The 25,462-nt window shown below is 39.0% G+C and overlaps 1 protein-coding gene across 1 annotated transcript in view; it reads left to right on the forward strand.

Annotated features, from left to right (window-relative positions):
- The first annotated feature begins 2,512 nt into the window (after positions 1 to 2,512).
- Positions 2,513 to 25,462, forward strand: part of LOC108092257 — a 28,831-nt gene continuing 5,881 nt past the window's right edge. The window contains 9 exon segments of the mRNA XM_017191770.2: positions 2,513 to 3,113; positions 5,403 to 5,748; positions 5,811 to 7,791; positions 7,794 to 7,952; positions 8,015 to 8,127; positions 8,193 to 8,361; positions 20,786 to 20,876; positions 20,936 to 21,043; positions 21,143 to 21,275. Coding sequence (XP_017047259.2) covers positions 5,437 to 5,748; positions 5,811 to 7,791; positions 7,794 to 7,952; positions 8,015 to 8,127; positions 8,193 to 8,361; positions 20,786 to 20,876; positions 20,936 to 21,043; positions 21,143 to 21,275 — 3,066 coding nt within the window. The 5' untranslated portion in view covers positions 2,513 to 3,113; positions 5,403 to 5,436.

Raw genomic sequence — 25,462 nt, forward strand, 5'->3', positions numbered from 1 at the left:
CTTGATTTCTTCCAGATGGTGTTTATTAACTACTGTCGAATTTCGGATTAATTTTATCAAAATCGGATAACTCTATCATGAAGCTGCCATAGGAGAAATCGAAAAATATATATAGAATTAATGGAAATTAATAGATAACATCGTTGTTTTTTATCCCTTAAATTGAGAAAAAAAATTTCATAAAATTCGGACAACTATATCTTATAGCTCCCATAGAAAATGGTCAAAAAATTTATATAGAAGTAAAATTATAACATCGTTGTTTTTTATCAGAAAAGCATGATTTTTGGAATATAGAGTTTTCTAACGACTGTTGAATTACGAATTAAATTTGATCAAAATCGGACGACTATATCATATAGCCGTCATTTGAACCAAAATCGAAAATATGAAAAATGAATAGAACATCGTCATAGATTTAATGCTGTTTAGCCTTTATGTATTCTGTTCGACATATTTGATGACTGCAAGGGTATATAAGTTTCGGTTTGCCGAAGCTAGCTTATTTTCTTGTTCTAATTTTAATTTCTCTTTTAAGGAGTGCATTTAATCTGCGGTAGTTAATGATGTTAGTTTGAATTATGTCTCTATTAAGTGTTTTCCAGGCGCTTTTCTTGGCTTGGTGTAGCTTTGTTAGTTCCTAGTTCCACCAAGGAACTTTTTGTTTTTGACGAGTGGGAGATGTTTGTGGGATACTTAGGTGGGCGCTTTGCAAGATTATTTTATTTATGTTTGCGGTTTCTTTGTTGACATGTGTACATATAGGGTAGGTGTTGTTGATGTTGGTGGTAAGGTTGTGGAACTTTTCCCAATTAGCTTCTTTTATTTTAAAAATTGGCTTGCTGAATTGTTGTTGTGGCTCTATAGGGAAAAAGGAGATAAGAAATGGGAAATGGTCGCTTCCGCAAGTGTCGTCGAACACCTTCCAATTTGCAAAAGAGGTCAATGTTGCAGATCAAAAGAAGAGATCTATGTGGTGGATTTATCGTTTAGGAGTGTAATTTGTGATTGTTCTACGAATTTGGCTATTGTTTTTCCTCTTGTGTTTGTTTGTGGTGATACATAGTTAGGGTGAAAATCGTTGTTTTTCATCAGGCGATTTTTCTATTAATTTTCCATATTTATACCCTTGCAGAGCAAAAGGGTATTATAATTTCAGTTAGAAGTTTGCAACGCAGTGAAGGAGACACCTCAGACCCCATAAAGTATATATATTCTTGATCAACATCACAAGTAGAATCAGAATACGTCTGTTCGTCTGTCCGTCTGTCTGTTTCTCTTCAAACTATAACTATATCATATAGCTCCCATATGATCTATAGTCGAAAATATGGAAAATGAATAGAAAAATCGTTATAGCCTCGATGTTGTTAGGCTTTATGCATTTTGTTCGACATGTTTGAGATCTGCAAGGGTATATAAGCTTCGGCTTGCTGAAGCTAGCTTCCTTTCTTGTTTTGACTATTGTTCGTATGGCAGCTATATGATATAGTTGTCCGATTTTGATGAAATTTAGTTCGTAATTCAAAAGTCGTTAGAAATCTCTATATTCCAAAAATCATGCTTTTAATTTTATTTCCGTTATTTCTATATAGATCTTTCGATCTTTCCTGTGGCAGCTATATGATAACGTTGTCGGATTTTAATGAAATTTTTTTCTCGGTTCAAGGATTATTAAAAAACTCCATATTTCGAAAATCATGCTCGTGGGATTAAAAACAAGGATGTTATAATTTTTTTTTTTAGTGATTATTTATATACATATATATTTTTCGATCTTTCCTATGGCAGCTATATTATAGAGTTATCCGATTTTGGCAAAACTCAATCCGAAATTCAATAGTAGTTAGAAAACGCCATCTGGAAGAAATAAAGTCGATCTGATCAAAAACAACGTCGTGAGAATTTTTTATTTCATTCTCTCGTATAGGAGCTATCCGATATAGTCGGCCAATCCGGCCCGTTTCGACTTATATTCTGCGTGCAATAACTACACAACTTTTAGTAAAGCTAGATAGCTTTAGAACTGAGAGACTAGTTTGAAGAGAAATGGACAGACGGACAGACGATTTCGATTCAGATCGTGAATATATACAATATACATATATACTTTATAGGTTCTGAGCTGTCTCCTTTAATGCGTTGCTAACTTCTGACTGAAATTATAATACCCTTTTGCTCTGCAAGGGTATAAAAATTACGATTTTTAAGTTACATGTACACATTTTAAAAAATAACTCAAACATTACTTGAAATTTCAAACTTTAGTCCAATTTAGAAATCGTAAGAAGTCCTAAATGTGTTTTTTTATTATTATCCGATTACATATACATAGTTCATAAAAAATAAATGGTAATTTAAAAATGCCGCCAAATTATCCGTGTCACCCTCCACACATAGCATGCAATCCGAGTTGCCAACCGATGGCTTGCTAGGTGGAGGAAGGGAATTCGAACGGTGATGCTGGTTTAGGGGAAAAGCTGGATTTTTTAGTGCAAATTCATGGTTGCCTCTTTGCATTCGGGGGGGAAGGCATTTCACCATCTGGTAACACGGCTGAAAATCGAAATTGAAAGCAGCGGCCGTGCAGGAATTGCAATGCGTGCAATTAATCCCGTTAACAATCAAGTGCCCTCTGTGCTGAGCGCGCAGATCATCGAATAGGAATCTAATCGGATCGGAAGTCGTAATTAGAACCAGGATCGGAGTCGCGAATCGAAACGGAGGATAGCCAGCCGTCGAAAGAGGCTAGTGCGATTGCAACTGGAATTGTATTTGTAATGAATGCAAACGGCTGTGTCGGTGTGTGTGCGAGTCTGGCCTGCGCTGGTGTATGTGTACGCGAGGGCCAGGAGAGCAATAATTAAATTAACAAAGGTGTTAAATTAAGCCCGTGTGTGTGTTGAATGAGTGCGTAGGTGTCGTGGCTCTCTCGCCCAGTGGACGTGTGTGCGAGTTGTGTATGCGAAGTGACAAAATTATAATAAGAACTTTTGTTATCGCTGCTGTACCCGCTGGTCTTCTCTCTTTCCCTCGCGCTGGCGGCACCTATCAAAATGGTTTAAAGAATACTAGGAAGCGTCGTACTACGAAAACGACGACGCACGACGACGGTGGGTGAATTTAGGGGGCGGCTGCCGTTTCCGGTTATTCTTCGTTCATGTGTGTGTGTGTACTACAGCGGTACTTTTTACGCACTTAAAATTCAAATCGAAAAGATACCGCCGCCTTCATTTTGATAAAGCCCCTGCAGCCTGTTGACAAGTTTCTTACCAAATCTCCTCTAAAAACAATACTTTTCTTGAAAATCCGTGTCAAAATTTCTACGCCCAAAAAATAAGAAAAATCTTGTCCGCTTTTTTTGGCTTCAATTTCTGCGCACAAGCACGAGCCTAGGTGAAAACATGTCGGCCGGGGTGTCGAGGGGCGGACGAGACGAAAAACGGCGCACGCAACTGTCATTGACCTTCAATTGCATTCGTTGAAAGCTGCAGCCGCCGCACCCAAAGGTCACAGGTTGGGATGTGTGTCATCCAATCAACCAAAATTGATCCTAAGATGTCATGCTTAGAATTATTTTCAAAAGTTTTTAGTTCAAAAAGACAGAAAATTCGCATAGAAGGCGCCTAAGTTTTTGCATAAATATTACACTTTTTCTGCACGGTATCGGATAACCATATTGCGAATTCTTCAAAAAGTTTCAATTACTATGATTCCAAAAAGTAGTTTGTGTTTTAATTGTGTTCTTTGCAGACTGTTTTAATTTCTATTATAAGATCAACGAGGTGTAGGCATCTTGATTGTCTGTGGTGTAATTTTCTATCCTTAAATTGATTAAATTCGAATCGTTTTATCAAAAAAATTTAAAAGCATAAAAAACAGGTACTGAACTTTCTTATTTTCTCTTAATAAAATCAAATTTATGTTGTCTATATTAAAAAAAAAAATCTATTTGTTTCTCATTCGTATTTCAAATCGTTTTATAAAAAAAATTTAAAAGCATAAAAAACAGGTACTGAACTTTCTTTTGGAGTCTTAATTTCTCTTAATAAAATCAAATTTATGTTGTCTATATTAAAAAAAAAAATCTATTTATTTCTCACTCGTATTTCAAATGTATATATGTATATCCTTTCAAAGGATATTATATTTTAGTCAAAAGTGTGCGACGCAGTGAGGGACACACCTCAGACCCCCAAAGTACAGATACTCTTGATCACCATCACCTGAGTCAATATACATAGTCGATATTGAGCAAAATCCATAAAGGCTAAACAATATCGAAGCTATGACGATTTTTCTATTAATTTTAGATATATTCCTCAATTGTTCCTATGACAGTCGTCCGATTTTTATGAAATTTAATTCGAAATTCAAGGGTCTTTACAAAACTTTATTTCTGTAATTCTATATAAATTTTTCGTTCTTTCCAATTACAGCTATATGATATAGTTGTCCGATTTTTATGGCTAGTTAAAAAACTTGATACTCAAAAAATTATAGTCATGATATAAAAAACAGCGACTTTATCATTTTATTTTCAATAATTCTATTAAGAACTTTCAATTTTTCCTATGGCAGCTACATGATTAAGTTGTCCGATTTGAACAAAATTTAATTCGAAACTCAATAGTAGTTAAAAATAGTACCTTATGTATCTAGTGCGGTAAGAACGAGATTACACTCGTGTGAAGTTAGCTTCCCGAGCGCAGCGAGATAGTTTTAAAGCTAAGAGACTAGTTTACATAGAAACTGACAGACGTACAAGAATTTATAAATATACTTTTTGGGGTTTGAGGTCCTTCCTTAACTGCGTTGCAAGCTTCTGACAGAATTATATTACCCTCTTTTAGGTTAAATTAAGGCAAAACAATTATCAAGCCGACACTTGAATTAAGATTTTTTATTAAATTTTGTTAGCATCGAAAAAATATATCATACAGTTCATAGGAACAATCAGACAAATCAAAAAAATGGAATAGAAAATTATTCAAATCTTCGATGTAGTGAAAAAAATATATGCATTTAACTCGAAATTTAAGAATTTTGTATAGTAATAGATCTGAAAAATTTGATCTTATAAAGATCGGACAACTATATTATATAGCTGCCATAGAAAAAAAAAGAAAAAGTTAATCGAAAGTTAATATGTATAATTAAAGAAGTATTATGTAGTACACTTTATTGCTGAAGTTCTAAGAACCGGGCTAAAAAAGGAACAACATTTTAATAGACTGAAGAAAAAACTGTAGCTTTCTTTCATGTTTAGTTTTTTAAATGTTTAGAGAAATTTGTAAACATTTTTAATAAACTAACAAATGCTTTTTTTTATATTCTCATTCATCTTATTCCCGAACCGAAAAAAATAAACATTAATTTATGGATTTTTTTCCTTTTATCAGCTGTTGCCTCCCACTTGAGTTACTTGCCACGAAAATGGAATCGGCCCTCAAGCTGAAGGACAGCAATTCCAACTGCAGCTCCAATTCAAATGGCAGTGTGGGCGGTGGAGGAGGAGGAGGGGGCGTGGCAGGAGTCGCAGGCGGAGGCGTGTGCGTGTCCAGCATATGTAGTAGCGACAGCTTTAGCATTATTCCGCCGCCGCTCCACGAGCTGGTGAGCGCGAACAGCATCGAACTGAACGCTGCGGCCTCGCTGAGCGACGACAGCGGAGTGCCGCTGACCACCAACAGTTCCATTTCCAGCGGCGACTCATACCGTCTGGGCATGTGCAAGTTCGAGATCGAGGTGAGTCCTGCGGGAGCTCTGTAACGATGATTCCCCTAATCCCGTGTGACCGATTCTTGTAGATGGTGGAGAGCGACGGCGAAGTGTCCCAGTTCGACTCTCTGGACAACTGTTCGGAGGGAGGCATGAGCGCCGAGAACTTTAACACTTTGAAGAAAGGACCGCTGGCGCCCATTGATCCGCCGCCCGAGTTCCAAGACTCACCGCAGACGACGCTGGTGCGTTCGATCTCCAAGAACATCGTAAACAGTCTCCGGCGCTGGACCTCCTCGCAGTCGTCGTTCGATCACCTTAAGGACGACGCCGCCGCCGTAGTGGACGGCCTGGTTACGACCGCACTACCGGAGGAACCGCATCCGCCGACCAGCCAGGAGTTGGTCCTGCTACTTGCCAAGGCCGAGTGCAAGCTGGATGCTCTTGATGGACAGGCGCTCGGTCAGATGAACCTCAAGGAGTCGTACGCACTCAACAAGCACCTTTACTCAAGCGATTCCATCTTGAATAACCACACGGACAACATCTACGACGAGCCAAACAACATCGTGAGCAGCTCGCTGGGCAACAGCGTCGACCTGCTCGAGGATGAGCAGTCGGAGGCCAGTAGCTGCTCGCCGCTGCCCTCGCCGCCGCCACCCGTGTCCATCGTGAAGATCAAGCAGACGCTCTGTCCGTTTTACCAGGACCACACGCGCTACTTTAAAGCCATTCCCACGGAACAGGACAGCATCGCGAGCGCTAAAGCCGCGGCAGCTCAGCAGCGCTTCAACAGCGCAGGCCTGTCGGAGATCCACGACTACGACCTGTATTACGGCGTCCGGCGGCAACCGGTGGACAACAGTAGCTTGCAGCGGCGGCAGGCCTCACTCTACAGTCCACTCGGCCACACAAGCCACTGCCACTATCACGGGCACGGGCATGGCCATGGGCATGGACAAGGGCACGGCAGTCATCACCATCACCACCACCATCATCACCAGCCGGGCTACGGCTACACCCACGGCCAAAGGCCTAACTCGCGCAACTCGCTCAACAGCCGGCTAAGCAGCTCGCACAATTCGCTGAACGTCTCGTCGACCAACAAGCCGGATGATTCGATCTTCATCACGCAGGCCATGTCCCACGACGCCCTTTTTACGCGCGAAATATCCGACTTCTACAACGTGCCCATCGACTCGGACATCTACGCATTTCCCGTTGACATGATCGAGCAGCAGCAGCTACAGCAGCAGCAACAACAGCTGATGGAGGAGCAGCAGCAGCACAAGCAGCCGATTCCCAGTTACCACAAAGCGAACAGGCGCAATAAGCGAAACAACAAGCGGAAGCAGCGCTACGCAGGAGCGGTATCGGGAACGGGTGCTGGGACGGAAACCAGCGACGGCGACGGGGAGAAGGGCAAGCATGGCAAGTACCGCACGCCCGTGGGAGTCGGCGGGGACCAGGCCAGCGAGCCGGAGCCCCTGCACATGACTCTTGACGAAGTGAAGCAGTTCTACCACACGCTCTACTCGGATACCGGAAAGTCCGCTCCGAGGCCAATGGTCAAGTCGAGCAACGAGACCATCTGGAGCGTGTCGACCAACACCACCACGATTACGGCGCGGACGCGAACCAGTGTGGGAAACACCCGTGCTGGTGCTGCTCCGCCGGGTGCTACCAGCGGGGCAGGTGGGGCCAGCAGTGACGGAGGGGTCGGCGGTGGCGGTGGCAAGTATCTCAGCAAGCAGAGCAAGCACAACCTCGACAACGATAAGCTAAACAACAACAATAACAACCAGCTATCGCAGCAGCAGCTAGAGAAGCCGTCACTTGAGCACCATATCCACATCCACAACCAGAACCAAAACCAGCACCAACCCCCGAACAACAAGCACGTCCTGCATTCAGAGAAAAAGTCGCAGTTTACGCTGAACCTAAAGCAGCGCTTTTGCAGCATTTTTCGCTTTCGGCGGAGCAACCACAGCCGCTGCCGAGGATCGGGTGGACATCAGCCGAGCAGCCTTGCCAGTGTGGCAGCGAATGCGGCTGCACCGGCACCCCTTTTTTACCGGCTGCTGTCATAACTAGCGCTCCGGCGGCCCAGGCTCAGCTGGCTGGTGAACTGAGCGGAGGTGGAGCGCCGATCACGGCGGACGCTGACGAACCGAGCGCGGATCTGCGCAAGAAGTTTCAGTCGCGCGCCCTGCCACCATTACCAAAGAAGGGTGAGTATTGCCGCCCAATTAGAGGATGCGTCTTTAGCGCCAGTCTTGTTATTCCTTCACAGCTGCAGCCTATGCCGTTGAAGCCACCAAATCGGAATTGGAGGACTCCAAAACGAACGTGGCCCAAGAGCCCCGTACATTACAATTCACCTCCAGCATCGAAAAAGTCAAAGACGTAGGTTTCCTGGCCACCCTTTTACCGAAATCAATTAACACCGTCCCGACCCTTTTTTTTTTTAGTACGGCTGGTACTGGGGGCCACTGTCCAGCGAGGCGGCTGAGAAGGTCCTCTCCAGCGAGACGGACGGCTCCTTTATCGTGCGCGACAGCTCCGACGACCACTACATCTTCTCGCTGAGCTTCAAGCTGAACAACTGTGTGCGCCACGTGCGCATCGAGCAGGATCAAGGTAAGTTAGTCTTGCCCGAATAAAGATATTAATAGAAGACCTGTATGAAAGCTTACCTCGTTCGGCCGAAGCTTAAAAACCCCTGCAGGGAAAACTAAAATATTCACTTGGGAACCATAAAGAATGCTTTGTATCTTCGGCGAGCGGGAGTTTTAAACCTTGTAGTTGGAACTTAAATATACAATAACCACTATATTCATCACAAATTTATTGTAACAAGATTGTAACGTCAGCCTTAAAGTGAACTAAATAAGACTTCTCAAGCTTTGACGAATCTTCCTCAAATATTCTCATTTCTATGGTAGCTATATAGTATAGTAGGATATTTTAATATAAAGTGTAAAAAATTATTATTTAATAAAACTTTAATTTGAACAACTTCCATTAGATCAGTAACAGTAACATTTGTAGAATGTTCATTGACTACATTTTTTTAACCATCATTTGAATCTAAAATCGGGGGGTTGATTATTCCAATTTTCGCAAGTGAAACTGACAACATTAAGGCTTCGAGTTCGGAAATAATTATTCTATTTCTTGATAGCAATTTTTCATACAAATATTCTCTATTTATCTGTCCTACTTTTGCATTTTTTACTAAAATGTTTACTGTGTTTGTTAGGATATTTATTTGTTCCTGGGTCTTTGTGTTAATATTTATCCTCCTATTTGAATTTTATTTTCTCGAAGTCATCGAAATCTGGGGTACCGGCTACGATTTTTAATGCGGTGCCTAATAAGTTGATGCTTCTAGCGTGCCTATGGTGAACATTTACTGTAGCTATGAGCAGGCCCGTCGAGAGCGAATTTCGGGCCCGGGGGGGTATAACTCACGGGCCCCCATATAATAAGAAATATTTTCGAAAATAACGAAAGTTTCAAATATATTTTATTTCTACTACTACTCGAATAATAAAGATCAATATAAAAATTCGAGTGTAATGTGAAATTTTATTTTCTGACAAAAATAAAGTGTTGCGAAATGGACACAATATTCGAGAATGGCGTGAACACAAAAGGCAAGGACTCGTAACATGACGGTTATAAAAAAAGGACTAATTTTCAAGTTATCGTCGCTATCACGGTTAGTTTTTATCCACTTAAATTCGCTTTTCGCGCTTTTGCAGAGGCAAAGGAATCGATTATTACGCTGAAATCCAACTGCCTTGCTAACTCCGCCTCCAAACATAAAATCGCCAGACCAGTTAGACGCTCTTGTGTAGAACAAGATCTGTGAAAGTTTTTAACTCGCGATAAAACACTAAAGGAGCGTTCTCCACTAGCGACACTGACAGGGAGAGTACAAAAAATTCTCAAAGCAACACAGACATTTGGAAAAAGATTCTGAAGATTTTTTGAGTACAGAGCGTTCAGCAATGCAAATGGAGGAAGGTTTTTTTCAAAATTATCTACATACACTACTGGCCAAAATAATAAGTACATAGGTATAGGTATCATTTCTTGAGTCATACCTCGAAAGATATCGAATGCAGGGCTGCTAGTTGATTATATTTTGAAAGGATATAGAGTTGTAAGACATTTAAATCAAAAATGAAAATGGGGAACCCCATTTATCCTGTGCTAAGCCTAAATTTGTTCTGGATAGTCGTTTTTGGTCTGGTCAAAATAATAAGTACACATCCATTATTCACAAATTTAAAAGGATTAAGTTTAGAATTGGACTACGGGATGTTGATTTTTAATGATTTCTTGCATTTTAAGTATATTCGGGTTACAAAAAATTCTTTAGATGGGCCGAAAAAAGCATTGTACCCTGGAAGAAAAGAAGATTGCCTCGAATCTTCAACAAGAAGGAAAAAGTCTACGAGAAATTGCGACAAGCCTTGGACGCTCAGTGTGTTCTGTTCAGAATGCCTTAAAATCGAAAGATCCTACCGAAAAACGAGGAAGGAAGAATAAATCTTCCCAAACGACGGACACCCGCATCGTCAGTCTGGCAGAAAAGGATCCCTTTATGTCTTCCAAGTCCATTGCCGCTGAAATCGGCAATGAAATATCATCTCGAACGGTTCGGAGCAGACTTAAAAGTGCCGGCCTAACAGGACATAAAGCTAGAAAAGTTCCTTTACTTTGGGAAAAAAATTTACAGATGAGGCGCCAGTTTGCACAAAATCATTTGGCATGGCCTGGACCAGAAGGTTCTAAAAAATGGATCAATGTGTTATGGAGCGACGAATCAAAAATAAACCTTTTTGGTAACGACTCTAGACGTTATGTACGATGCCCAAAATGTAAAGAATTCGACCCCCGGTACACAAAGAAGACCGTTAAGCACGGAGGCGGATGCATAATGGTTTGGGGCTGTTTTTCTTGGCATGGCGTTGGTCCGATACATCGAATAACTGATATTATGACCCGATTTGGGTATAAAAGTATACTCGCTGCCGTTATGCTACCATGTTCTGAGGAAAACATGCCTTTGAGATGGGTCTTTCAACAAGACAACGACCCAAAACACACCTCAAAGCTGGTCAAGGCTTGGTTTACCGAAAACGGAGTAAATCTTATGAGTTGGCCAAGCCAGTCTCCGGACTTCAATCCGATTGAGAACCTATGGGAACACTTAAAACGTCGTATCGGCACAAATACTTTTCAAAATTCCGAAGAATTGTGGACATTTGTCCAAAAAACCTGGTATGACATTCCACTTGTCGTCTACTTGTCTACTTGTCGCAAGCGTATTGCTAATATGCCAAAACGAATCGCCAAAGTTGTACAAAATATGGGTGGCTATACTGGATACTAGTTATAGATTAAGGAAATCAAGAAAATGTTGAAAAATTGTTGTTAAGTTTTGAGTTCTTGAGTTTGTAGAATTGGTGTACTTATTATTTTGACCAACCCTTTTTTATGTTTTTTTGATATAATCAACCACAAACTATATAAATGAATTGAAAAATGCCTATGTTAACTATTTTTATAATCTTATATATATATAAAAGCTATAAGTAAAATTGAGTTTTTCTTTATGATCATTAAAAAAGTTTTACGAGAAGTTAAAGAAACCGTACACGGGTGTACTTATTATTTTGGCCAGTAGTGTATATATGTTTGAGGTAAACGATTTCATCTTTCAACTCTTCGGAAACATCAGCTACGTACTTCTTCGTGAATTCTACGGCAGACGTCTGAAGAGTATCTTCGTCCAACGTGGTGAATTTCCATAAAAAAGAAACACTTCGTTCAAATTTTTTACTGCTTTGAATCTTTTTGTCATTCCTGCAATGACCAAATCGATGATGGTGAAGAAATGGCTGGTCTTGAATTTTTCTTCTTCAGAAGTGATGTCGGTTTCTGGACTTGCGTCATCATCATTCAAAAATACATTCGCACGTTTTCTTTTTCGAATTGTTGGTAAAGTTTCAGGAATGTTCCACCCTCTTGCAACAAGTTTACATTCACTCAGAATGAGATCCCATCGATTTCGTATGAACTGCCAATCTGAAAGGAGACCCTTTAGATTGTCAACTTCAACGTCTATAGTAGCTCCTCTTGCTTGAAGGACGACGTTTCTCTCATTAACAGCACCCAAAATTTTGAACCAATTCGACGACATCAAGATACATTCGAACGAATTCATGTATTTTTGAATACCGTTGATGTCCCGGAGAGTCTCTGCAGTCAAATTGAGTTCCTTCACTTCGTCAAGTGCTTCTTGTATTCCAGAAAGGTGTTTCGCGAACGGTTTAACGGCGTCAAGTCTTGCAGACCATCGCATATCTTACAAACTGTGAAGGGAAGAGGGAATTTTCTTTTGAAGGAGTTCCCATCGTTGAGGGCTTGTACTGAATATGTTATAACATTTCTGAACGATTATGATTATGTTTTGCTGAACGCAACCAATGTAACGATCATAAACAAAAAAATCATTTAAACAAAATAGAAGCGATTCTGGCAACAGTGATCATTTCTAAGGCTCCACATCTTAGTGATTTTTTTAAAATATCGCGGAGCACTTTTTTGTACACAGTTTATTTGAGTTTTCGCCAAAAATCCGGGCCCCTCTCCGAAGTCCCGGCGCGGGGGAAACAATTAAATTAATAAATTTGATTGAATAAATTGAATAAATTTGATTGAACAATTGTTGTAAATTTTGGACTTGGAGATTCGAAAAAGTGGATTTTCCAACGAAAATGACCTGAAGATTTTTTTACTGCAGAAGTGGGCTAAAATACCCGTTAAAACAACTAGAAAAATATTGAAATCTTTATATTAATTTAAAGCCCCTAACAAACGGATAGGAGGTAAAAAAAGTTTAAAAATTAAGAAATAGTTAAGTTATTGAACATTAAAGTGCTTGCACGAAATAAGCTTCGACGTCAGAAGTGCCTCGTTTTTTTTTATTTTTATATGAAAAGTTGTTTTGTTTTTGTAGATTAGTAAATTTTTTTTTGTCATAATAGTTAATAAAGAGTTTTTTAAATTACTGCGTTTAAATTTTTTTGATATCTTTTCTAGTTTGGCAGCAATGTCGATTTGAAATTTTATTTTGTTCTTGCACGAAATAAGCTTAGAGCCACTGTACGTGGTAATTATGCATATATCTCAAGGAAAAAAAAAATTACTATTTTTAGTGAATTTATTAAAAGTTTGGTTTTTTTATTAATTTCAAGGTATGCATTACAAAAAAAATTAATGTTTGTGACCGGTCTATAAATGTGTAGCTCATAAAACGTAGTGACAATTCAGTGTATTAACAACGAGCCCGGATTAGCGTACACCTGTCTTTCGTGGAGAAGAACTTACCTGATTCAAGTGGATTCAGTCTAACTCTTTTATTAGCCGAAAGTGTGAATCAGTGGCGTCCAATGTGTGTAATATGAACTGCTAGTACCTGCTAGCCTTCAAACTATGGTACTTTTAAGGCACAATGTCAGTAGCAAAAAGGGATCTTTTTTAGTATATTTTAGTATTTTTACTATGCCGCCGTCTGATTCCGATGATTCTGAATAAAATTCTAGCCATTTTTAAATTATGTTTGTTTATGGAATATATTAATTGAAGTTTAAAAAACATAAAAATAAATCCAAATTTAAAATTAAAAAATATTTTTTTTTTAATTAAAAAAAAAAATAAAAAAGTATTAAAAAAAACCTTTTTTTTAACTTAAAAAATTTGATGATTTTTCTTTGATCGGTGAAAAAAAACCGACTGAAGATATCTATTTTAGTTTAGAAGTTATTAATTAAATGCCGCTAGCGAGACCAAATCGCCTACTGTGCCCCCCCCTTATCAAAATCCTGGATCCGCCACTGTGTCGATAGGACGTTTATTTGTTACAGAGTGAATGGTATGGTATTCTGTAGCCGCGAGAAGTATTAATTCAACCGTGTCCTCACTACTTGTTTTGATTTTTATACCCTTGCAGAGCAAAGGGTATTATAATTTCAGTCAGAAGTTTGCAACGCAGTGAAGAAGACACCTCAGACCCCATAAAGTATATATATTCTTGATCAGCATCACGATCTGAATCGAAATACGTATGTACGTCTGTCCGTCTGTTTGTTTCTATGTAAACTAGAGTCTCAGTTTTAGAGCTATCTTCCTGAAACTTTCCCAAAAGTTGTGTAGTTATTGCGCGCTATATATCATATAAGTCGGATCGGCCGACTATATCGGATAGCTCCCATACGAGGGAATGAAATAAAAAATTCTAACGCCGTTGTTTTTCATCAGATCGACTGATTTTCTTCTAGATGGTGTTTTCGAACTGTTATTGAATTTCGGATTATATTTGATCAAAATCGGATAACTCTATCATATAGCTGCCATAGGAAAGATTGAAAAATATTATAGAATTAATGGAAACAAATTGATAACATCGTTGTTTTTATCCCACGAGCATGATTTTTTGAATATTATGTTTTTTAACAACTCTCATATTAAGAAAAAAGTTTCATAAAAATCGGACAACTATATCTTATAGCTGCCATAGGAAAGATCGAAAAATCTGTATAGAAATAACGGAAATAAAAATATAACATCGTTGTTTTTCATCAGACAAGTATGATTTTTGGAATATAGAGTTTTCTTACGACTCTTGAATTACAAATTTAATTTGATCAATATCGGACAACTATATCGTATAGCTCCCATATGATCTATAGTCAAAAATATGGAAAATTAATAGAAAAATCGACTTAACTTCGATGTTGTTTAGCCTTTATGCATTTTGTTCGACATATTTGATGACTGCAAGGGTATATAAGCTCCGGCTTGCCGAAGCTAGCTTCCTTTCTTGTTGTCTAGGATGTCAGTCACCCTACGGTTCGTGTAACGGAATGTGGTTGTTGGGAAAGTTTCTATTAACCCTTTGAGGGGCACATTTTTCTCTTTGGCGAAATTTCAGTATTAATGGTTGTATATAGGTTTTCGGGGTCGCTGATTACGATTCTGATATCGGATTGGTGAAATTTTGGATATTAATCTACTGATATCAAAATCGTTATCAGCAACCCCGAAAACCTATGTACAACCATTGATATTTGAATTTCGCCGCGTAACAAATAATGAAATCAAACGGAAAGATTCGTCAAATAACACTATTTTCAACTTATTCAAAAAAATTTTTCATGAAAACTAGCCTGCCGAAAATTCTGAAAAAAACATATGTTTTTGTTCAATGTATATGCTCGTCAGAAAAAATTTTCATAATTTTTGGAACTGTAGTTTGCACACAGCTGAATTTATTTAAAAACACAACCGTTTTTTCAAGTTTGAATTTTTATAACTAATTAATTAATAACAATTTCACGAAAATTTTTTTTCATAACTTTTTATAAGTATTTAAGAGTCTAAATGATAATATATTTTTACTAAAACGAGTGCAGTGCGAAAGAGATTAATTAAAAACGGCAAAGAAACAGGTGGGAAGTATACTTCCCACTGCCCCTCAAAGGGTTAACTTATGCTGGATAAATGCCAGTACTGGTAGTTCGCATAACATTGTATTGATTACGTCTTTTTTTTGACCACATTGCATACTCTCTGTATAAGTGTTTCTCTATCCGAGAAATATAAGAGATGTCGAGTTCTTTCACCAAACATAATGACCGTTCTAACTGAAGCAGTTCCAATTTCTTCTATGATTATCTGGTTCCGAAAGCAGTTGACCGGCTTGTCTGTTTTTTCAATATTGTAGGTGAGTGTTAGCTCGCTATTTATTGTGGCAATATCTGACTTAGCATCCTCTTCTAGCGTGTGGATGTGGTGTCGGGACAGTGCGTCAGCGTCGTAGTTCTCTTTTCCTAAAAAATATGAACGTTGTGCTCGTCAATGAAAACTTTCCAGCGCTTAATTTTTGCGTTTGGATTGCGATCTAAAACGGCGAAAGTAAGTGGCTGATGGTCAGAAAAAATGTTTACATTTTTCACGCCGTATAGGTAATTCCTGAGGCTTTTTAAGGCCCATACTATTGCTGATAACTCTCTTTCATTAGTTGCAAAATTTAGTTCCCTGTCCTTTAAAGTTCTCGATATTATGGTTATGGGACTTCCATCCTGTGACAAGACTGCTCCCAAACCAAAAGACGAAGCATCTGTCGTCAAGTCGAACGCTTTTTTGTAATTTGGTTATAATTGCATTACGTTTTCAAAGGTAAGAACATTCCTATGTTTTTCAAATACTTGGCGTTGATTTTCGTCGAAGTTAACAGGTATTTTCTTCGATTGTTCTGCACTTACTTTGCAATTTTCTCCTTTTAGAATGTCACTTATAGGTTTTGCAATAGATGCAAAGTCTTTAGGGGGGCTAAGGTTTATAAATTTTATTTTTCCATTTTTTTTGCATTTTTTTCTTAAAGACAAATATGTTGAGAATATTGCGTAAAAATTTTGAGTCAATTAGTGTCAAACTAACGGAGTTACAGCATTTTAAGGCAGGTTTTCACCTTGTGGCGAAAAAAAATCGATTATTTTTTTTTGGCTTATCGTATAGATATACATACAATGGTGGCCATAAGTATTTTGTCAAAATAAAAGTGAAATATACTCGAAACCTGAACTTGCTTCTTTTATCTTTTGGTATCAATGGAAAGGTAATTCAAATGCCGTTTGAATGATACCATACTTTTCTCAACTCATTCGATATTTATTGAAAAGGGATATTTTAAACAAAAATGTAAAAAAAAAAACTTTTTCCCTCGGCTTCAAAACTAAAATTTTTGGATGCAAAAAGTTTATTTAAACAAAAATAATAGGAACTGCAAAAAGAATTTTTCAGAAATAATTTTTCTTATGGCTGAAATTTCCATCCAAAAATTTTAGTTTTCAAGACAAAAGAAAAAGTTAAAAAAAAATTTATTTTAATTTTTTTTTTAAATTGTTATTTTCAATAAATATCGAATGAGTTAAGAAAAGTATGGTATCATTCAAACGGCATTTAAATTACCTTTCCATTGACACCAAAAGTTAAAAGAAGCAAGTTCAAGTTTCGAGTATATTTCACTTTTTTTTATTGTGAAAATATATAGGTATGCCGACCAGTGTATATATTCTGAATCAGCATCACGATCTGAATCGAAATACGTCCGTCCTCCTGTCTGCTTCTATGTAAACTAGTAAACTAATATTTAGTCGAAAATATGGAAAATGAACAGAAAAATCGTGATAGCTTCGATGTTGTATAGCTTTTATGTACTTTGTTCGACAAATTTGAGGACTGCAAGGCTATATAAGCTTTGGCTCGCCCAAGCTAGCTTCCTTTCTTGTTTCTTTTGTTTTATATGTATTATGCTACTCTTTAAAATACTCTATTTGTTATGGTTATCTTTGAATTATTTAAGGACTCCTTTTTAAGAAAATTCATAAGCAAATAGAGGAGTCCATACTGCGTCTTTCACCTTGCTGATTCCACTGGTTAGCAGGGGTGTTCATCTTTTACAGTTTTATTTTAGTGAATGTCTAAAATATAAAGAAGAAGGTACACAAAGAGAAAACCGCCAAAATATAAGTCAAACTTAATTGTTAGTTATTCCCTTTTGCTGTTACTGGTTAAATATCCTTTTTGGTTTAGGAGTTGATGCTCACATTCTAGCGGATTCATTAACTTAATAGGGGTGCCGTCAATGCACCCTATAAACCCTGGAATAGCAAATTTGTGAAGAAGTGGGTCTTTGACACTGATCTTTGGTGCGCACTCTGGTCCACATTAATAAATGCCTGACAAAGTATTCCCTTCTAGAAGGAGAGGAACAGGCCTCAGAATGTGGCAAACGCTCTGCAGTGAAATGAACCCTGACCCTGACCAAAGCCCTATACTTTCCAATCACTCGCAAGAAGAACAACTACTCGACAATTATACACATCTAAATCTGTTAAAAAACAAGAAAGGTAGCTAGCTTCGGAAAGCCGAAGCTTATATACCCTTGCAGTCATCAAATATGTCGATCAAAATGCATAAGGGCTAAACAACATCGAAACTATGACGATTTTTCTATTAATTTTCCATATTTATACCCTTGCAGAGCAAAAGGGTATTATAATTTCAGTTAGAAGTTTGCAACGCAGTGAAGGAGACACCTCAGACCCCATAAAGTATATATATTCTTGATCAACATCACAAGTAGAATCAGAATACGTCTGTTCGTCTGTCCGTCTGTCTGTTTCTCTTCAAACTATAACTATATCATATAGCTCCCATATGATCTATAGTCGAAAATATGGAAAATGAATAGAAAAATCGTTATAGCCTCGATGTTGTTAGGCTTTATGCATTTTGTTCGACATGTTTGAGATCTGCAAGGGTATATAAGCTTCGGCTTGCTGAAGCTAGCTTCCTTTCTTGTTTTGACTATTGTTCGTATGGCAGCTATATGATATAGATGTCCGATTTTGATGAAATTTAGTTCGTAATTCAAGAGTCGTTAGAAATCTCTATATTCCAAAAATCATGCTTTTAATTTTATTTCCGTTACTTCTATATAGATCTTTCGATCTTTCCTGTGGCAGCTATATGATAACGTTGTCGGATTTTAATTAAATTTTTTTCTCGGTTCAAGGATTATTAAAAAACTCCATATTTCGAAAATCATGCTCGTGGGATTAAAAACAAGGACGCTATAATTTTTTTTTTTTGATTATTTATATACATATATGTATATTTTTTGATCTTTCCTATGGCAGCTATATTATAGAGTTATCCGATTTTGACAAAACTCAATCCGAAATTCAATAGTAGTTAGAAAACGCCATCTGGAAGAAATAAAGTCGATCTGATCAAAAACAACGTCGTGAGAATTTTTTATTTCATTCTCTCGTATAGGAGCTATCCTATATAGTCGCCCGATCCGGCCCGTTCCGACTTATGTACTGCGTGCAATAACTACATAAAGTGAAGTTTCATCAAGATAGATTTAAAACTGAGAGACTAGTTTACTTAGAAACGAACAGAAGGAAAGACGAACACGACTAGTTTGATTCAGATCGTGTTGCTGATCAAGAAAATATGTATATGCTTTATGGGATCTGAGGTGTCTCCTTCACTGCGTTGCAAACTTCTGACTTAAAATTTAATATCCTCTGCAAGGGTATAAAACTGTTAGTAACTTATGGGAAAATAACTTATCAATATACCAAAAAGTTGATGGCAGCAAAAAATTTCAAAATAAATTTAGATTCAAATAGTTTGGTTATCGACTTAAAATCTGGCCGACGATGAATTAGAAAAATATTGTAAGAAAACAAGAAAGGGAGGCTTCGGCAAGCCGAAGCTGATATACCCTTGCAGTCATTAAATATGTTGAACAAAATACATAAGGGCTAAACAACATCGACTATTGTTCATATGACAGCTATATGATTTAGTCGTCCGATTTTGATGAAATTTAATTTGAAACTCACGAGTCATTAGAAAACTCTATATTCGAACAAGAAAAGAAGCTAGCTTCGGCAAGCCGAAGCTTATATACCCTTGCCGTCATCAAATACGTCGAACAAAATATATAAAGGCTTAACAACATCGAAGCTATGACGATTTTTCATTAATCGTCTATATTTTCGACGATTGTTCATATGACTGCTATACGATATAGTCCTCAGAGCAAAAGGGTACTATAATTTGAGTCAGAAGTTTGCAACGCAGTGAAGGAGACACCTCAGACCCCATAAAGTATATATATTCTTGATCAGCACCAAGGCATGCAAACGATTCAACGCTATATGCGTGTCTGTAACGGTCTTGAACTTCTGAAGGATCGACAATGTTTTCAGCGCTAAACAAAAAAGAAAATGTTCTTTACACTACCGCTTTATGGTATGAGCTGACGGTTAGAAATAACTAGTTTGCTGTTGACAATTTCGACCAGGGCTATAGCCAAAATCGTCGTTGTGATGGCGAGTTGAGACTCTTGAGAAGCCTGGGGGCTAAAAGAGAAGAGCTTAAAGCTGCACTCTGTTGGTAAGCCTGCGCGTTATGAACAGTGTTGGCGCCAGATTTGGTAGAAATGGAACAGCGTGGGATGGCGGTGATTGCACTGTAATTTATTGCGAGAGCTACTGCAAAGGTAATGCGCGTAGACCGTGCTGATACGATGACCTGCTTTTAAGCGATCGACGATTGTATATAGTAGGCCTTCCTTTTGCAGAGCGTACACCTTGTTGCGTCGGTCACCAGTCACATCGACTTTCGATTAAATCGATGCCGACTTTTCGGTCCTGCAGGAATTTCTCCAATATTGAAAAGGCAGGATAAACGCTGAAGCTTCCAAGCAAGCGTTCCCTTGGCGCATGGCAGATTGGTTAGCAGGTGGTGCACTAGCCAATGGTCGCAGAAGTATGAATGTTTATTTTTAAAAGTCGTAGGTTACTGCTGCAATCGCTAGCTAAATATTTGTATTTGGTAAGAAGTATGTAAAAGGTCGAAGGTTAACCTTTCTGTTTGAATGCCGATACCTTTAAAATTATTTCAGCTATAATATAGGGGAATACGCGGCTAAAGAAGTATAAGGAAAAGTTACAAGGTTACTTTTACGCCAACACGCAGCAAAGATCTGTGGCAACAACAGTTGAAGTGAAGGAGACATCTCAGACCGCATAAGGTATATATATTCTTGATCAGCATTACGATCTGAATCGAAATACGACTGTACGTCTTTCCGTCTGTCCTCCTGTCTGCTTCTATGTAAACTAGTCTCCCAGCTGAAACTTTTCCAAAAGTTGTGTAGTAATTGCACGCAGTATATAAGTCGGAACGGGCCAGATCGGCCGACTATATCGGATAGCTCCAATAAGAGAAAATGAAATGAAAAATTCTCACGCCGTTGTTTCTTCCAGATGGGGTTTTCTAACTACTATTGAATTTCGGATTACATTTTATCAAAATCGGATAACTCTATCATATAGCTGCCATAATGTGGCATAAACTTCCAGCACACATTTAAACATTTTGTGTTTTTTTTTTTTTTAAGGAACCTTCTCCTTCGGCTCCTATGCCAAGTTCAAGTCACAAACCATCACCGAGTTCATTGAGAAGGCTGTCGAGCACTCCCGAAGCGGCAGGTTAGTACAGCCCGATAGAAAATCGACTTCATTGATTGATATTTTATTATACTCCCCAGATATCTATTCTTTCTGCATCGTCGGCCGGAGCACGGACCAATGCGTGTGCAATTAACCAATCCAGTATCTAGGTTTAAGCATGTACAAAGCTTACAGCACATGTGCAGGTGGGTTTTTGGCGATTTCACGGTTTCCATTTCCGGCCCTGTGATTGAATTCGTGCTACACGACCAGTTGACCAATTATTGTTGCTTTTTTCTTTCCAGATTTGTTATACTTAAGGCGGTTATACGAAAGGATTTAATACAGTCATTGCCATTACCGAGAAGACTTCTAGACTATCTTAACTATAAGCACTGCTATTCCGAGCAGGTGGAGAGCGACAGTTCGCATTCGCAGGTGGGTTAGAAAACATTTAGCAAATTAAATTGGTTGATATTATTATTTATTATTATTAGGGAGGGGGCGGGGGGTTGGGGGGGGGTGAATTGGCTACCTCGAGCCCACTGGATCTATTGTACCCCCTATCTGAGCCCGTGGGCGCTATGACACTGGGCGTTATGCCATGCACCCGTCCTATGGCACACACCTCAGCTTGGAATATGCTGGTGTATTGGCCTAACAATTCATGGTACTTGATTCGTGGTCCTATTACTCCAAGGCCAGTGCCTTGGTGTGTTAGGGACCCGTCCCTATACCACGCTACGGTGTGACTAGCCATGGAGTGTACTTCCTTCATGGTGGTCCATTCTTTCTTGTTGCTTAGATGAGCCGAGAAATTCTTTTCGAAGATGAATTCTACTGTCATTTCGTCCCTGGGGTGTGAACTCAGGTGAAGTTCGACTAGTAGTTTTGCTGCATCCCTAGAGCTGAGGATGCGGTCACTGCCATTACCAGAAGAAGTGTTTCTTAAGGGGTTATATACCTTCTTTGTCGAAGAAAAAGAGGAAAGTTCGTATTTTTTTTTAGGTATGTAGCAATTATTTAATTACACGGGTGTTTTATTTTTTTGATAGTACACTTTATTAACTATGTTTGTGCAAAATTTCGTGGAAAAATATCAATTAGTTTTTAAGGGGTGACTGTTTCCCTTAGAGGCTTTTTTTTTTAGAGCCTTGCGGTGATAACGCTCCTGGCCGAACCGGTCAACTGAAACCATAAAAGTAAAAAAATTTCTTTAGTTTAGAGTAATATCTTGTGCTTGAACGAACGATTTAAACATTTTTTATTTTTTTATGCATACGGGAACGTTTTATGCTAAAAATGAGCTTTTTGGTCTCTAGAAATTTCACTAAAAAATTCATTTCGGCGAAAAAAAAATTTTTGCGTGAAAAGTCGATCGTTCAAGCACAAGACAATTTCATTACGAACATTAAAAAAAAATTTGAAGTAAATCGGCTTAGTAGTTTTCCGCCAATCGTTATCACCGCAAAGTCATTTTTCAAGAAACACCATTTCGAGATATTCGCGTGTAAAGTTTCAAGTTCAGTGTTTTGGGTTGGGCCACCTTCAGAAAATGGTTGACAATATCGTAACGTGGTGGAATAAAATTTAATTCAGGTAAATCTGACATTATTTTGTTCATTTATTTAATTATTTGGGATTTTACAGTCAATATCAAATTATTCAGAGTTGTTTTTTCGTTTGTAGCGAGAAACACTAAAGAAAAAGATAAAAATGATTCATCTTCTTTCAATCCATCGAAATATTTTTTTAAGGATATCTATTTATTTTATTTTGCATATTTTTGCTACAAAATACTTAAATATTACAACAAAAATCGAAAATACACGAATAAAATGTAAAAATTATGATGGCCCAAGCCTGACTACACAAATGGCCCAACCCTGACTACACGCGGTATTAATCTATTATGGTGTGATATAGCCAAACTATATCTATCAATGAAACTATATCTTAGTATTTTGTAATATAACAACTATATAACGTATTTTTATGCTCACTTAGCGGATGACATGTTGTAATCTTGCGTTATTCCACCTTTTCGGCCAGGTTAAAAAAACTTTTTCGAGCACTTTTTTTTCACAGAACTACGACACGTAGAAAAATGAAATCCCGAAATAAGTAGTCACGTGGAGAGTTTCGAGTGACCGATAGAAGTTTCTAGACACCCACTAACAGATGGTACTAGAACGAATATTCAAAATATTGAGATGGCCCAACCCTGACAACGGTCCAACCCTGACAACATTCCCCTATATAACCCCTTAATAGGGGTAACTCTACTACGCAGTGGAGCGGAGTGAGTTCCATGAGAACTTCCAGTGCCGCAGTGGTCACCACCTGTCATACATATGCACGCCAATCTTTGTAATGAGCCTAGCTCTTTTACCCCAGGCTACTGAATCATATGTGAGTATTGGCCTGACAATTTTCCGACAGGTGAAGAGAGCCCTGAGGAAGTTGTCCACTGTCTTTTGCATGTCGGTTGCAAAAGTTAGTCTCCTGTCGAATGGATCTTCGAGGTACTTAACTTCCCGGCTTATTGCTACGGGAGTACCTAGTTGCATGATTTGTCTCATTTTCTGTATCTTATACTTCTTAGTAAAAGGAACAATGACTGTCTTTACGGGGTTGAGGTTAAGCCCAACTTCCCTGCACCAGTAAGGCGTTATCTTGAGTTGTACAATATCGCAAAGCGATTCTTCAAATTTTCCTCTGGATACTATTACTCAGGCACGTATCCAGGGGGTGCCTGGGGGCCCGGGCACCCCCGAAATCTTTAAATTCAAAAATTTTTTCTATTTAAGATTTTTCATTAAAAAGTCTTCAGTAGAAGAAACCTGACCTAACAGGAACGTATAGATCAGTAGACTGAAACTAAGCCAAATTTAATTTAATTTATTGAATTTATTCGAATAAGTCCACATTTTTTATTGATTTTTGTCCTTGAGCACCCCCGAAACAAATTTCTGGATACGGGCCTGCTATTACTATGTCATCGGCATAGCCCTAGCCTTGTATTCCTCTATCGGCGAGTTTCCTTAGTAGTTCATCTACTAGTAGAGGAGATAAAACTCCACCTTTCGGACATCCTCTGCTTGTGGCAACGGTCATTGTGCTATTGCCATTGCCTGTCTGGAGCTTAAGACAAAACGAAGTTAAACTGATAGGTCTTAAGGACTTGGGGTTGGTGATGTCTTTCTTTCCTAGTTTGGGGATGAAGATCACTCTAGCTCTACGCCACGCATTTGGGATATATCCAATGGCTAGGCTGCTCAGCATCAGTCTCCTTAAGCGGGTTGGGAGTAAGTCCAGTCCCTGCTGCAGGAACGATGGAGAGATACCATCCAGACCAGGTGACTCAAATGGTTGGAGGGTCCAAATTGCCCATTTAAGTCTCTCGGGAGAGACTAGAGACTTGGCAATTGCCCAGTCCTCTGCGCTTGGTCTGAGGTGTCTCGGAGTGGACACTGCTTTCATTGCGGTGGACGTTTCTTCCACCAGGGGTGAGCTCCCAGGGAAGTGTGTTTCAAAGAGTAAAGCTAGTTTATCCCTGTCGTCGGAAGTGTAGGTGTTATTATATTTCCTCAGGGCTAGGTTACTTTCTGGTGCAGCTTTGGCCATAGCCTTGTGCAATCTTGCCCCTTCCTGGGCTGTGCTGATTGCCTCACAGAAGTCTCTGTAGTTCTTCCATTTGGCCTTCCTGATCTCTTTGTTGTAGAGCGTCAGGCTTTGCTTATATTGTCCCCAGTTATCCTCTCTCGTTTTTGCTCTGTAGAAGAGCCGGTGGGTGGAGATGCGGAGCCGTTCCAGGTTGGCGTCTCTTTCTGCTTTCCGTCTGCCAAGAGGGCAACTGTCCTCAAAAGCATTGGCTATCATCTTGCAGAGGTTATCCACTGCCTGATCTAATTCTAAGGAATGTCTGGGTATACCTGACGGTTCCTTAGAGAGATTGAGCTCAAGAGAGGACCTGAACCAATCCCAGTTAGTTTTCTTGGGGTTCCTTTTGGGGGCGTCCACACCGCTAGGGACGTCTAATTCAAATCTAATGATCCGGTGATCCGACATTGATTCCTCTGGCGACACATGCCAGTTCTTAATAAGTGATCCTAGAGACCTGCTCATCAGAGTTATATCTAGGACCTCCTCTCTTACTCTAGTAATGAATGTCGGTGTGGACCCGACATTGCCGATTTCTAGGTTACTATTTATAATAAAATCTTCTGCTGCTCACCTCTGTTGTTGACATCGGTGCTACCCCATATCACATGATGTGCATTTGAATCACATCCTATGATCAGGGGCATCTCTCTTCTTCCTGCAGCACTCCACGAGTCCGATGATTTCCGGTTGTGGGCATGCTGCGTCCCCAGCGAAGTAAGCCGACGCTATGGCTATCGCTGGTGTCGTATCTACTTAGATATTCTGAAAAGATATTGTAATTGAAATCTTTCCTTATTAATATGCATGCTCTTGGGTGTATACTCCGTTGGTCGCATATTACCTTTGAGTCCTTGGTGTACAGGCCTTTAATGGTTACACCATGGCTCCTTAATGAGAGCTAACCCAAGATGTTGGGTGGTGAACAGCCTGGCCAGGACGGCGGATGCCGCCTTGGCCCG

The sequence above is a fragment of the Drosophila ficusphila genome, unplaced genomic scaffold (assembly GCF_018152265.1).
Source record: "Drosophila ficusphila isolate 14025-0441.05 unplaced genomic scaffold, ASM1815226v1 contig_668, whole genome shotgun sequence".
Taxonomy (NCBI): domain Eukaryota; kingdom Metazoa; phylum Arthropoda; class Insecta; order Diptera; family Drosophilidae; genus Drosophila; species Drosophila ficusphila.